The sequence below is a fragment of the Sarcophilus harrisii genome, chromosome 6 (genome assembly GCF_902635505.1).
Source record: "Sarcophilus harrisii chromosome 6, mSarHar1.11, whole genome shotgun sequence".
NCBI classification, from domain to species: domain Eukaryota; kingdom Metazoa; phylum Chordata; class Mammalia; order Dasyuromorphia; family Dasyuridae; genus Sarcophilus; species Sarcophilus harrisii.
The window spans coordinates 25,324,626-25,340,846 of NC_045431.1; the positions used below are offsets into that span (position 1 = coordinate 25,324,626).

The 16,221-nt window shown below is 37.0% G+C and overlaps 1 protein-coding gene across 1 annotated transcript in view; it reads left to right on the forward strand.

Moving 5' to 3' along the window:
- The first annotated feature begins 285 nt into the window (after positions 1–285).
- DTHD1 (death domain containing 1) overlaps positions 286–16,221 on the forward strand; it is a 64,742-nt gene continuing 48,806 nt past the window's right edge. Inside the window, exons 1-2 of the mRNA XM_012552294.2 lie at positions 286–553; positions 3,324–3,972. Coding sequence (XP_012407748.2) covers positions 286–553; positions 3,324–3,972 — 917 coding nt within the window. The remainder of the gene's footprint in view (positions 554–3,323; positions 3,973–16,221) is intronic.

A 16,221-nucleotide genomic window follows, 5' to 3' on the forward strand; every position in this document is an offset into this window, starting at 1 on the left:
GGCAAAGAAAACAGAGATTTTAAATCTTTACTGTACACAATAGCACATGATGCATGTGCACTACTGCTTACTGATTTCCCAAAGGCCCCTCCTTTGGTCACCTAGTAACTTTACATTGGTTAACAATAATACAAAGCTCAGCAAAGAATTAATTGCTATGCAATTTAGAGAAGACTCTAAATGAACTTCGAATGTCTAGGTTTGAAAAATAATTACCACTAAAACGTTTGAATCCATTTGTTTATTTACTAATTCATTGCTTTTTTACTTGCTAATAGGAAGAAAATGGATCCAACTGAAACAGCCACAGGTAAATTAAGTCAACTGCTAAAGCAGATTGGATGGCAAAACAAATCGGTAACCGAGACACTTTTATGCAGTGACCTTCAAGATCAGGATGGCATAGGGACCTGGGTCTCTGCAATGATCATGCTGTGTCAAGAACTTAGTGTGGTCCTCCGCCAACATTTAGAACACGTTACAGGGACACTTCAAGCCACTTGCCAGCAACTGCATGTTCTTGAGAAACAGAAACCTTGCATCTGGAGACAAGGCAAGTAATTATGTGTTTTGCTGCAATTATAATTTAATTATTTAATACTTCATGTCATACTGCACATCACGTGGTGATCCTAATGATTTTCATTCAATAAATTTTTCTCATGTAAGACCAAAGAGAAAAATTGGTGTGCCCTTAAAAAAGAGAGGGAAAGTCAACTTCAATTTTGTACCTCTATATTCACTTCTACAACCTATTTTATACCATTAAACGACCAAATCTTTACACTCAAATTTTCATTTCATTTTATATAAGATTTTTTAAAATATCAAGCCAAATTTAACTCATAAAGTTTCATAGGAAAACTTATATTGTTCCTTACATTGGACTTTGGTGGAGTATTTTTGGAAATATAAATAGGCTATATTAAGTAAGCTACAATTCACTGTTATCCATTTTCATCTTTTGATAAGGTGAGTAAGGAAATCAGAGGAGCATTGTATATATAGCAAATCTTGATATCAATATTTTCCTGGACAGGTAGACTTGTATCTCTTGGAATAACCATAACCAAAGACTATTGGTTGATTGATGTCAGCTTGAAAGGAAATCTCCAGTGGTATGATATATATAAGTTGCTATTAGTAAACCTGTATTTTTTTTTCCAACAGCTTTATCATTGATTTAAAGAAAGACCAAAAATCATATGTATTAAATTTCTTGATGACACAAAGCCGGAAAGGAAACTAATGTGTTAACAAAATAAGATTCAAAAATACCTCAGAAGAAAAATATGATTCTTTCCTCCTCCCCTAGTCTCTCCCCCAAAATCTATATAACAGCCCTAACTATGTACAATTTTGCAGTTGGATTAAAAATTAATTGTATAAGTGTAAAACTGGGAGACATGGCTTAATAGCATCTCATAAAAAAAAAAAAAATCTAGGCTTGTTGATGGTCTTTAACCTCAGTATGAATTGACAGCATGACAGAGATGTTAAAGAGCTAATTTAAGCAAGGAACTGGGTTAAGTAAAGACTGCTCTTGTGATCTCACTGCATAGAGAAGTCCTAGGTAAAGAAACTCACTCTATCAGGGGAATTGAGAACCTTCCCTCAAATTATAGATTTAAAGTCAGGGAAGTGTTAGAACCAGCTTGAGCCCCTTTTTATATTTTTCATTGTGAGCATTTACACCTGGAAAATCAGAAAATGCTACAAATCAGGACTTGATTCATGTTTTGTTGTTGTTGAATTCTAAACTTAAGAAAGTAATGGAAAAATATTAATAATGAAGATTAAATTTTAAAATGTATTTCACTTTTTTTTGAGAATCAGCTATAAAACATTTATCAATACACCCCTGCCTAGAGATCTGTCTAGAATACCTAGGAGTTAAGTGATTTGCTTAGAGTCATTTGATGACTCTATGCATTTGATGTGTGAACATTCTGTTTCTACTTAAATATAATTACTACTAAACTGTAACCTTCATTAAACAAACATGCGTATTGTATGTGTGCCTTTTTCTTTTTTTCCTTTTAAGTAGTATTTTAATTTTTCTAATTACATGTGAAAATAATTTTTAACATTCATTTGAAAAATAAATTATGAGTTCTAAATTTTCCCTTCTCTTTTTTCTCTCACTCTAAGATGGTGAGTAATTTGATATAGGTTACAGATCAACAAACATTTGTTGAACACCTTTTTTCAAGGTATTAAAAAAAATTATTGAGCACCTTTGTTTAGGGTATATGTTAGACATTGCTGGAAATATAAAAATGTCTTTAATATGCCTAAAATGACCTTTATGTCCAAAATCATATCTTATAACACATTTAGATCACGCTTGGTAGTTTTCCAAATCTCTGCCATTCCCCAAGGCCTCTGCAGATAACAATGCAATGGGATAAAAAAGCAATTATTAAGCTCTCACTATGTGTCAAGGACTTTGCAAGGAGTTTACATCATAATTGTTAATAGAAATATAAAACTTGACTGTACTCTCTGTTGTTTACATCATGCAATTCTGTTCAATTCTGGGTGCTACATTTAACAGGGGGGATTAACAAACTAGAGTATTGGGAGGAAAATGGGCAAGATTTCTGGAAATCATAATAATAATTACCATTTATATAAACTTTAAGACGTAAAAAAAATTTTATATACATTACTTCATTTGAGTCATAATTATATTGTGAAGTAACTACCACAGACATCATCAATCCCATTTTATAGTTAGGAAAGATGAGGTTCAGGAAAGTTAAGTGCCTTGTCCTTAGAAAGGTTGTATTACAGGTAGATTTCAAAGCCAAGTTTCTCCTGGATCAAAAGACTATATAGTTTTTTCCCTTTAAAGAATGGTTGAGAGAACCTAGGACATTCATCTCGGAGAACAGGAGGCTTACAGGAAACCTGATAACTATCTTCAAATATTTGGTGAGTTACCATGTAGAATAGGGAGGAGATGTTTTGTGTTATTGCAAGAGACAGAACAGAGACCGACAGGTGAAAGCTTAGAAGGAGATGGATTTTGACTCATAGGGAAGGTCTTTATTCTAAGTAGAGCTTTTTGCTAATGAACATTCCCAGCACAGCAACAGTAGCAGTTTCTTACATGAGATCTTAAAGGACCCTTCTTAAGTTACGTTTCCCTGAGAATGTTCATGCAGAGAATACATCACCCTCTTAAAGGATATTATAGATAGGATTCCTATTGTGTAAAGTTCTTTCCTTCTCTAAGATATGATGATTCTATTGAATGAATATTACAGTGGAGAAATGATATGATTATTATTTGTATTCATTGTATTTTTAAAATCTAGAAATTAATGCTCTCATTGATTGCCTCAAGAAAATAAGTGGATATTTGAGTCATACTGTAATACACCTTCGGAAAGAGGAAAAAGACATAATTAATTTATATGCCATGAAACATGAATATATACCCTTTGACACACAAAATACCATCCAAAATATCTTCGGCAGAACAATTCTTTCTGAAAAAGGGAAAACAGATTATATAGAAACAGCCCCTGGTTCCAGCCAACAATTTCCTCAAATTTCTCCCCTGAAGGAAAGTGAAAGTCATAGTATGAGCCAAATCCAGATACAAAAAACCAAGGAACTAATGACTTCTGCATTTATGGAGAAAGAAAATGTCTCATCACTGGATGAAAATGTCATGAGGCAAGAAATGGAATCTACTGAAACGTCCTCAGAAAATATGGCAGATAAGGATTGTAAACAAATTGAGGATGTTGTTGTGGAGAAAAATGATGCAAAGAGGGAAGAGATTAATGTGGTGAGATCCAATAAAGAACTTCCAGAAAGAGAATTTCAAAGTAATATGAAGAGTATGAATGAAGAGAAGACTGTGTCTCTGATGAATGATATTGATAAGAGATATGGGGGAAATGTTCCTAAAAATGATTCAGAGAATCTAAACCAAACAAATCATGTTCTGGAAAAGGAGTAAGTAAATCTCTTTTTTTTGGTGATGTATGATTATGGCTGAAAGTAGAATTTGTACACAAGACCAACTTTACTCTTCTATCGATTCCAAAAAAAATTCAAACTGTAACTTATCTCCCTAAACTTTCCTATAGAAGTATGAAAGGAGATTTAGATTTGTTGGGATTACGGGAGTTTATAAGAGAGTAACAGAATGTATCCTTTATGCAAATAAATATGTATTCAACAGACATTTGTTAAATACCTAGTATGATTAACACTTTGTACTAGACTTGGAAAAATAACAAAGATAAAGGGATAGGATCTTTTTGCTCTACAGTAATTAGAATAATGACCTAGGTCTTTGCTTCAGGTCACTGAAATTTAGAGGATACTAAATTTAATACACATACATCTTTAGCAGCATAGAAAGTATAGTTTAGCTCATAATTAGTATAAAGGAGGCAGCCACTAGATAGAAAGCATTGAGCCCCAACACCTATCTAAATTATTCTATTCATATGAAATCCTTATGATGATGAGTTTGCTTTAGTTCTATCCTCTGGCTGGGAATGCTCTAGGGCAGATGTTCTTAATTAATTTTTTGATGTCATGGATCCCTTTGACACTCTAGTGCCATAGGCTTATGGACGCCTTCTTAGATAAAAAGTTTTTAAATTATGAAGTAGAACTCATAGAATTTATAAAACAAAACAAAAAACCAATTATACTGAAATATAACAATCAAAACAACAAAAAAAAAAAAAAACATAGACCCTGCTAGGGTAAATAACCCATGTTGGGAGTAGAGGGCAAACTTCACTTTTTGTTCTTTTAGTGAAAAATAAACAATAGTAGCTTTTGTTCCTAGATAACCTTTCCAGGGGTTGAACAATTTGGGCATATTTCTGGCCTCTTTTATGGGGACCTGTCCACCCTAACTTTTGTCTTCCCCTAGTTCTCAGGCCTCCGGAATAAAAGACCTTATTATCCCCAAAATTGTATTGGAAATGGGGATTCATATCAATAATGAATTAGTCCTGGATTTACTGCTTCCAGAGCCATTCGTTTAATTTTGAAATATTTATGTGTATTCCCCTTTTTATCCTGATAATTTAGCCATGGGATGCCTAGCCTTATTATTGGACTTTTAATTATTCATTCAATGCCTGTTTATTAATACCTTACTAAGCGCAAAGGACTATGTTGGGGACCAAAAGCATAAAGATCTGGTATCTGCTTTCATGGAGTTTCTTGTGTTCTAGACAACATGGTGAGCACAAATGCTGTAGACTTATGTAGTTCAATAAAAAATAAAATATGATAAGAAGAAAAGAGGAAGAGAAAGATATTTCTTGGCTGTGTTGTTTGTCCTTTGTTTTTGTCACTGGGGAAGGTGACTCCAAGACTTGCAAACGAGTTGGATTTAAGTGAGAGAGGGCAGGGCCAGGTCACCTGTCTCACTTTCCCCTCCAGAGTCATCCAGGTCCGGTGGCCAGATAAAGATCAGGAGGACTGGAGATGGCCCCAAAGCAGAGGGAGACTTTGGCCTTTTAAGCTGAGGTCTTTAGCTAGTCTCTGACTGGGGCAACACCCAATCAGTGATTAAGGTTAGGGAAGGATTGAGGCAAAGAATGGCCTCTTTTTTTTTTTGGCAAAAAAAAAAAAAAAAATCCAATCTGGGTGGGGAAGATCCTCAGGGTATCTTGCCAAAATAGAAACAACTGCTATTTACATTTGCTCTGAATCAATCTGTGGCAAAAGCATGACCAATTAGAGTTTGGCCTGGGGGCTAGTGTTAGTCAGTGATAGCAATCCAGACTGATCTGAGTTTTAAGGTATGGTCCTTAAGAAAGAAATCTGGTCAACTCCAGGATATCTTAAAAGGTTTCAGAGATTTAAAAAAAAAAAAATTATATATATATATATATATTTATATATTAATTTAGACAGGGCCCCTGCAGGTAAGGGTATGATATCATATGTAGAAAGGGGGAGAGAGACAGAGACAGAGAAACAGAAACGAGAGGCAAAGAGACAGAGGGAGGAAGAAAGAGAGAGGGAAAGAAGAAAGGAGGGCGAGGGAAAGGAAGAGGAAGAAACAGGAACAGAGACAAGGAGCGATAGAGGGAGAGAGAGAGGAAGGAAGGGAGAAAGAAAAAAAAGAAAAAGAAAGAAAACCTCTGTGTTACATTACTGAGTAGTTCTGGTTGGGTCCTCAGTGAGGAAGCTCTACTTATAGAGGTTATTGTTTGTCATTTGTTCTCGAAGAAAATCATGATATCAGGGTGCTCATGCAAATAAATCAGATTTAAGTGAGGACGGGCTGTGCAAAGTCACCAGTGTCATGTTCTCCCTTAGAGCCATCTGGGTCCAATGGCTAGATATAGATCGGATTGACTGGAGATGACCCTCTTCTGACTGGGAGGAGCCAGGGAAAGTATGAAAAATATTGATGGAGGAGGTGACATTTGAAATGAGTCTGAGGAGATGGGTATGGTTTCAAAAGGAAAGAACTGTGATTGGGGTAGTATTCTAGGTAAGAAAAATTCTATTTGAATACATGTGTAGGTAAAGGAAAATTTGGAATAATGATATTTATGCTCTGTATTAGAGAAAAGGAGGATGCTTAGATGCTGGCTGGTAGTAGCCAAATCTTGTTTTCTCGGTACAATTCTAGAAAAGCTATGACCTGTTAATTTGAGAGAAAAAAATATAAAATTAGAATTATTAGGATAAAAGAATAATGTATTTTGTATTTTTCCTACACCTTTTTTAGTTTAGTATGCCCAAAGAAAGCTGTTTGCCTTGTTTTTGTTAAATCTTTGAATTCTAGAGAATGTTGAGCAATTTCTTTTTTATTTTTTTTTTGAGCAATTTCTTTAAATGAGAAATTCCAGAAATGATATTCTTTCATCCATCTCTAGAGGGTACAGTAGAGAGTAAAGAACTGCCTTCTAAGGGTATCCAGAGAGAAAACTGACATGGGTATGGATATGAAGAAATCAGAATGAAAACTATCAATCAAAATCTTACTTCTTGATGAAGTAAGCTAGAGTAGATACTCCCTTAGCAGTTTCTAAATCTTATCCTACAGTATTTTCCTTCCCTCTCCTCCTCCACATAAAAGCCAAAATTTAAAACACTGGAAAGAATTTTGGCTCCCGGGTCAGGAGACCTGTGTTCAAATATTGCCTTTGAAGCTCACTACCATTTTGACCTTGTTGGGTCACAAGCCTTGTTGGGCCTCAGTTTCCCACTCTTATAAAACGAAAGGGTTAGACCAGATGGCTCCTGAGATTCCCTGTAGCTCTGGGCATCCACAATTTTATGAAGTAGCTTGGATCTGCCTTTCTTCTTCTCTTTGTGTCTGTCCCTTTTCTCTTTACTCATAGCTCAGGGATCAACTTTTCTCACTTGATGGGATCAGGTCAGGTAAGCTTTGCCTGGATTTCTTAATTCAATATTCTAAGACCGATTACTCTTATACTTTATGACTTTGTCATAAATATTTATATTTATAAAATTTATTTATAAGAAAATTTATAAAAAATTTATTAAGCACCTACTATGTGGCAGGCACCTTGTTAAATGCTGAGGATACAATAAAAAGGTAAAAGAGAGTCCCTTCCTTCCTCAAGAAAGTCACACTCTAATGTAGGAGACAATGAGGAAACAAGTACCCACAGCATGAACTGGAAATAATCCACAGAAGGAAGGCCTTAGAATTAAGGGGCACTGGGAAAGGCTTCTTGTGGAAGGTGGGATTTTAGCTGGACTTGAAGGAAGTCACAGAAGTGAAGATGCAGAAATGAGGAGGGATCTAGGGCATGAGGGACACCAATCAGGAAAATGGAGTATGGATTTTGATGAACCCCAAAAAGGTCAGTGATGGAAGAGCAAATGAGAAAGGAAGGGTATAAAAAGACAGAAAAGGTGGTAATATTTGGGGAGGGGGAGTGATGAAGGGTTGAAACAGAGGACTTCATATTTGATCATGGAGGTGATAGGGAGCTAGAAGAGTTTATTAGTTAGGGGAGAGGGTCAGACCTGGGCTTTGGGAAGATCACTTTGACAGCTGAGTGGAGGAAGGTCTGTGGAGGATTGGTCTCCAGTAAAATGGGGGCAGATTTATGACTTGGGATAAAATATGGACAAGGCCTGACATGATAACTCTTAATTTAAGGTACCATTCATTATGTTTAATTACCCTCCCGTAGGGAAAGACCAAAGTCAAAAGTCAATTGGCTGAAAGTATTTCTTAACATCTGGAATTTCCCTGGTGCATTGTTACAGGTTTCCACCCCTCCAAACCTTGGCTGGATATTTCCTGAGTTATTAAGCTGTGGCCAAAAGCGTCCATCACCTGGTGGCCAGCCTTCGGTCCACAAGTCTTTGCAAACATGGCCTCAGGTCATGGTGGAGAGCAGTAATGAGGGCAGAAGTCTTTGGTTTAATAAGAAAGGCGCGAATTTGATTTTGTTGGATGGATCACAGGAACAGAGCAAGGCTTTCAAATCTTCAAAGGTGGATAGGTATCCGGGTGTGTGTTACTGAGATGTAAAAATTAGGTCTAAGAGCTTTCTCAGGACTGCTGAGAACTAAGAGGGAGGGAAGTGCACAAAGTAGGTCTGTTAGACTCTTACTCTGGTTTAATTGAGGCAGGCACGAGATTGTGATTTTTTTGGGAGATGGTGTGATAGATAGGGCACTTAATTTGGTGTCAAGTAGAACTGAATTTGAATCCTGCATGAGATCCCATGTGTGAGACCCTAAGCCAGTCACTTAACTTCTCCGCCTAGATTTCCTCATTTTTTTTTTAAAAGGATAATACTAGTTTCTACCCCTTAAGATTGCTGTGAAGATCAAATCAGCTAAATGAAAAACGCTTTCTAGACCTTAAAGTGTTATGTATAAATGGCTAGGAGGCTCGGTGGAAAGAGCACTTGCCTGAAACCAGGAAAACCTGATTTCAAATTTGGCCTCAGAAATGTACTGGCTGTACAATCTTGGGGAATCTTGCCTTGGTTTCTTCATCTATAAAATGGGCTAATAGCACTTACCCCCCCCTCCCCGCCCCTGCCCCCAGGGATGTTAAGAGAATCAAATGAAATTATATTTATAAGGCACTTGGTACAGTGCCTGGTTCATAGTTAGTTTTATGGAAATGCTAGCTAGTATTAGTATTATTAAATATTAACTATCATTGTTATTCCAAGTTTTCTACTGTGTCTCCTGCTATCATTAGATATTCTGGTCACCACCTTGGAAAAGGGGAATTAGAGAATGAAGTTTAGGGAGTTGTGACCTCATCTATTGCTATTCCAGTTCTGAAAGAAAGTGGCAGGGGTGGGGGGGGGGGTGGCGGGGGAGAATCAGAATTAGGGAGAGACCTTTTAGGTGGGAAGGTAGGAAAAGATAAGGGTAAAGGCTGAATAAAAGGGCAAGGAATATAAGAGACATTTATAAATAAGGAGGAACCACACTTAAAAGAAAAACTGGATACTCTCATGATTGACTCTGGGACTATCAGTCCCCCAGGACTCAGCCCACTACTGTTACATCCCAGGTTTTATGGCCAGAATCATGTCAGTTCTTATGTTCCAACTGTAACTCTGGCTCCAGCAATCAATGGCTTCTATCCCAGCCAGACTCAGGTTTAGTTTCAATCACTCACCTCAAGGTCCTGCTTAAATAACAGTTTAATTGGAGTAGTAATTTAGTTGGCTTAGTAAATAGGAAGGTTAAAAAAATTAGCTACTTGTATCATCAAAATGGGCATTTCATCCTTAGTTCTCAGAAGAAAACTCCTGCTCTTGCTGGTTTTACAGCTTCTCCAGTTTACAGTGAAGCTCATGGTTGCACAAGTTGCCATCAAGCTCAGATAATTGCCCTCGGGATTCCTGTCAGATGCTGCTGCTAAGGGCAGAGTGTACTCATCAGTACAGGTTCTTTTCCTCTGGACCACATATTCCGCTCATAAGCTGCTCTAGGCTACCTGTCTCTTCAAGGCTGGTTCATACTGTCCCTCACAAGTGAGACCCTCTGGAAGCCTTTGAGTGGGGAGCTCCCTAGGAGTCCTAAAGGCTAAAGAAGTGGGAGTCACTTTTCTCTGTACTGCCATGTCTCTGATCGCTTTAACTTTCAAGTTCCACGCTCCCTGTGCTATATCTGACACATGTCTCTATTCCAACTGCTCCGACCTACACTGCCAACAAATTATCTGGAAATGGTGCCTGTCTCGGTATCTCTGCCGAAACAGGATAAAATAATTAATTTGGAGTTGAAAGAGACCTTGAAGATCATGAATTCATTTGAGCCGTTTTACAAGTAAAGAAACTGTGGTCTAGAGAAGTAAAGTAAATAGTAAATAGGTGAGATGAGATTTAAATCCAGGTCCTCCAACTCAGTGGATGGTATAGTCTTAGAAACACATAAATACAAAGTAATTAATTTAAAAGTATTTTGAGGTGGGGCAACTAATAATTGAGAAATTCTGACATAACTGACATAATATTTTACATTGAACATATAAAATATTCCTTTTCATAAGGGATAGTTTTTTTAGTAGCAAGTTTGTTTTTAATCCTCCATCATTGATCTACCAATTAGGTGAAGCCTTCTAGGCAATTCCTGATATTTTCAAAAAGCTATTTAACAGAAAATTACTGATTTGCATAAAGATCCAATTTCTTACCATTTGATGTTGTTTGGGCATTTGAATTGTGTCCGACTCTTTGTGACCTCGTTTGGGGTTTTCTTGGCAGAGATCCTGGAGGAGTTCATCATTTTCTTCTGCAGTTTATTTTTCAGATGAGGAAACTAAGGCACAAAGGATTAAGTGATTCAAGCAGGGTCACATAGCTAGTAAGTGTTTGGGGTTGGATTTGACACCATGAAGATGAGTCTTTCTGTTTCCAACCCAGCACTTTATTTATTACTCCACCTAGCTGTCCTTTACCCATAGATGAGCCCTGCCTAATAAAATATATTTTGTTGCTGAATTATCATTCCAGTTAGTCATACTGGAAAGAGATTTGGAGTCAAGTCAGTAAGTCATCAAGTGAGTCATTAAAACATATGCTCTGCCAGGTGTATTCCTTCTAATGATCTTAGATATCATCCTGTCTGGAATATGGACCACATCACCTCCACAGATCCCTATAATGGGACTAACTTCAGTTGTACACCTCAGCCTTTAGCTACCTAGCCTCAGATAACTTTGTACATATAAATCTCCCACTGGATGATCTGGAGGGAAGAGAAAAGGGAAATTAATTTCAAGTTTGCCAATCGTCCCATCCTGTCACCTCACAGTGCAGTTGTGGTCCAGTCTCTTCCATGAAGATGTGGAATGGGTACCACATCTCTGACTTTCCTCTAAGCAGTTCATCCAAAAGACAAGTAACTTGGAGGGTTTTTAGGGGATGCTGCATATAAATGAATAGACCAGGAGTCTCACAAGACTTTACTTGTTCTAAAGTATGAAGCCTGGTGGTATGATTAGCAGGAAACTTAAGGAGGTGAGGACCTTGCGTAACACAAAATGCCCTTTTATTCTTGCCAGTGCTTTCATACACTTGCATAACCAAGACCTGATGCCAGAGATGGAGAGATAGAAAAATAACAAGGGAAATGATAGGTGATGCTGCTTGAAGTACCACAGACAATGGCTCCAATAATTGGCTCTTGGTATGCTGGCTATGAGGGCTTCTCTCATCTCCGTCTGGGGCCTCTGTGAGAAGTTAAAGTTAATTTTTCATCCAGACATTTGAAGTGAAGTGCAGGTAACAGAAAGATGGATTAGATCAGCACTTCGTTAGCTCTTACTATTCATGACTCTTCTTCGCTTGAGAAATTTTTGCATGACCTCAGGTATATAAGTTTACAAAGTAGGAAAAGAGCCAAAATTTACTGAAAATAAATCATAATTTTTCACATTCAGTTATAAGACTCCATATGGGACTATAATTCAGTTTAAGAAGCTAGGGGTTAAATGAACCCCAAAGTTACCTATTCAACAGGTATTTATCAAAAGACCTACTATGTACAAGACACTGATTATCTGTTATGAATGCTGCAACACTGAAGACTGGCTAAATGAAATCTAAGGGGCATTTAACGGCTGCTGCGAGAAGAGCCATAGGCCATAGATGTAACTCAAACTTAATTCACAATGGTGAAGACTAAGGAAGTTGCAAGAAGCTTTTGGATAAAAAGCAGCCATACATGAAGCTCCATCCTCTGCTACTCTATTTAAAGCAAAGGTTTTTAATGTAGGGTATATGAACCCTAAGGGATCTGTGGGTAGATTTTAAATGGGTCCATGAACTTGAATGGGAAAAAAAAATGAACTCTTATTTTCCTTAACCCCTAACTGAAAATTACCTCTTCTTAAAAATGTTTTACAAAAAAGTTTTATGGATCCACAGGTTTCACCAGATTGCTAAATGGTCTATGACACCAAAAAGTATTTTGAGGAATTTCTGGTTTAAGGTCACACTTAGATCCTATCTTAGGAAACTATGGGGGTAGTGACAACACTGAGGATGTGTGGATCAAGTTTTTCCTTAAATAATCTAATTCTAAACACGTTAGCCACAAGGGTTCTTTCTGAGATGACCCCTGTAAAGAATGGAGATAACAGTGGTTGGGAGCATTTAGGAAGCTTTAACAGAAGAAAAGTTTGGTTTTAAGCCAAGGAAAAAGGGGAAATTCAGTTAAGATCAAATGATTTACTCTTTTATACAACATAGCAGATGGTAGTGGGATACTGAGAGATGGGAAGGGGGAAGTACAGATAATTTATAAGTTATAAAAGCAGTTGAGTTTTCTGATTGGGCAAGGAAGGATGAAACCTTAATATTCTGGGTTAAAGGTGCTCTTCTCTCTCCTTCCAGACACACAGAATTGGGTTGAAATGGGACTGAGGGAAAGGTATTTAAGGGGTTACCACCTATTCCTTGGCCAACCAGCCATCTTATCATTCAGAGACACAAGGAGAGGCTGATGGAGTCATCCAAGGTGACTGTATTTCTGTGGGTGGCAGGGGCAAATTTAGAATTTAAAAAAGAGAGTAGGGTATGGAAGGAAAGAAAGTAAAATAGATTTTTATTCAGGCAAAAGGGAAACTTAAAATGATTTCATAAAGATAAATTGCTCTGCCAGGAAACCACCAAGAAGCCCAACTTGGCAGAAAAAATGATCACTTCATCTCTTAAAGCTTCAAGTTGCATGACTTCTAGCTAGCATGCAGCCTTCTGCCTAATCTAGAGCCTAATAGGAGCACAATTCAGACTCTAGTCTCCTTCTCTCAATAACATCAAAAATTGGGAGTTATAGAAGTCTTCAAATAGAACACATCTCTTGTCTTTTGTAGAGAGGTAAATAAATTGAAGAAGGACCATTTCCTCTAGTTCCGTATTTTGGACTCATCTTTTGCCCTCAATCATTAAGACATCTGCCTGTCTTTTATTGTTTCTTCTAGTGATTGGAGCAATTTTGGTTCCTGCAATTACCCATCTGTCTTCAGGAAAACTCAAGAAATGGATACCAGGAATTCTTGAACTTAAACTGAGTAGGAAAAAAAAAAACACACTCATTCAGAAATATAGCAGCTCATACAACTCATCTCACATGGAGAAAGCTTTTCATATCAGGCCAGAAACCTGATCCATCTTGGTCTAGTTTTGCTAGTGTCCACATTATATATTTGGGTCATGAGATTTTTTTAAAAAGAGTAAGGAAATGGAAAAAGAAGAAGCTTAATTAGGCCTAGACTTGTGACCGTTGACATTTATCCTCATTTTCAAATTAACATTGGAAAGATTTCTTTCAAAGAGAAAGGGAATAATTTTAAATTAATATTAAATAAATAAATAAATTAAATTAAATTAAGTGAAATAATGGTTATTAGCACATAAAGTTGAAGTTCTAGTATATTTTTTTAAAAAATCATGTTATTTATAATTAATTTTCATTACTTTAAGTAGAGCATATTGATTTTAATCAGTATAACTCATAGAAGCTCAGAATTTAAGAGTTGGAAGGGATCACAATAATTGCTGAATCCAAGAGGCCAATGGCCAAATTCACCTTGTTGCCTTATTTTTTAAAGGCCAACATGCTCTGATTGATCTTTACATTTTTTTTAATTGAAGCCTTTTCTTTTCAAAACATATGCAACGATAATTTTTCAACAGTGACCTTGTGTTCCAAAACCTTGTGTTCCAATTTTCATCCCCTTCCCCTCACCCCCTCCTTTAGATGGCAAGTAACTCAATATGTGGTAAACATGGTAAAAATATATATTAAATCCAATATATTCAAACATATTTATACAATTCTCTTGCTGCACAAGAAAAATCTTGATTTTTACATTTTGAAAATATATAACAAAACTTTATTTAAAATATACATATAAAAATAAATTCTTAGCTCAGGGCTGTACAGAAATAGGCAGATGGCCAAATCTGGCCCTCTGCCATGGTTTGCTGATCCCTGATTTAACCTGTCAAATCTTTGTGTATCCTGTTACCTGCTACTTGTAGCTAGTAGCTGTCCTTCCCCACTTCTTGTCATTGGCAGATGTAAGAAGCACAACAACGTCTTTCCCCAAGTCATCGACAAAAATATTAAAGAATACTAATAAACACATATCTGAAGTTCTCCCCTGCAGATATCCTGCCACAGTGACATTGAATCATTTATAACTACTCTTTGATTTTGATCAATCAGTTCTAAACCCATCTGACTATATATATATATATATATATGTGTGTGTGTGTGTGTGTGTGTGTGTGTGTGTGTATAAACCATTCAATCAGTTCTAAGCCCATTTGGTTTTAAATATATATCTATCTATATCTATATCTATATATATCTCACCATTCAATCAGTTCTAAGCCCATTTGACTATATATATAGATATACACACACACACATATATATATATTCATCTTCTCCACAAGAACAGTATAATATAATTGATTACTGCTAAAATCTAGATAAATTCTATCACCTCCTAACTCAGCGATCCCATCAGAAATGGAAATGACCTTGACCCAACAAGAGATTCCTGATGAAGGCGTTCTGATGATTTATAGTGGCTGCTTCCCTTTGAGTGTTTGACAAGGACCAGCACCTTGGTGTGAGGGCTCACTGAGCCCTCCTCGGGCCTGCTCCTCTTTGGAGTCTACCTGACACACCCCTTCACCTGTGGCCCCAAGAAGCCGTAGCATGCCCCACAGCCACATCCCACTAACCCATCTTGGCTAAACCAGGGAGAGGGTATGAGACAGGACTCCACATTATCAGTCTGTTGGGGATGGGGACACGTGAAGCAGGTGAGGACCTTCCCAGACAGAATGGGAGAAGAGAACAGTTTGTCCCAGTGGCCGTGAAAGCAGCTGAAGCATGTGCTGTGAAGATGTCAAGGTCATTTATCACATCACGGAGCATCATCCGTCATCCTGATTTTTGTTTTCATCTGGACTTTGATGTCCCTTGAAGAGACTGAGGCTGATGACTTCATGCAACTCTTCCCTCATTTACAGTCAATTTACACACGAGTCAAGGCATCTCATTGGTCTTCTGTGAAAACAAGGGCCAGCAACATTTGGCAACCACCTTCTTCAATGATTTTTCCTTAAAGTTTCCCAAAAGTCAAAGTCGAGCTCAGTGGCTCAAGCTTTAACAGAGACTCTGTTCTCTCCTCTTTTTTGAAGATTGGGGCATTTGTCTTTCAGGCCTGTGTTACTTCTGCTTTTCATGATCTTTTAAACATCATAGATAATCGATTAGGAAACTCGTCTGAATGGTTACCTAAGTCCTACCCTTATAGTTCCTCTTGGCCAGGCAAGTTAAATTCATTAAGGGAAGCTAGTTATGCTCTCACGGTTTCTTTACTGATCTTAAGCATAAATCCCTTATTAGTTATTTTCCTTTTGTCATTTGAAGTGTAAAGTTCATCCCCTTTGGCAGAGAGAACAGAAAAAAAATCAGAGGCAAAGAAGTTCTCTCTTCTCTATATTGTCAGTTATCATGGTAACAAGTAAGGTTCTATCTCTTTGATCTTCTTTTTCCTCTCAATATAGCTTAAAAAACAAAACAAAACAAAATAAACCAGACCACTTTTGTGGTCTTTAGCTTTCTCTTATCAGTTTCAGTTAATTTTGAAGTAGGGTATTTTTTATATTTTTACAGCATTGTGATACTCATATGTACTTTTTCGTTGCCTGACCTTTCCATGTTCTATACATGGAAAAATTC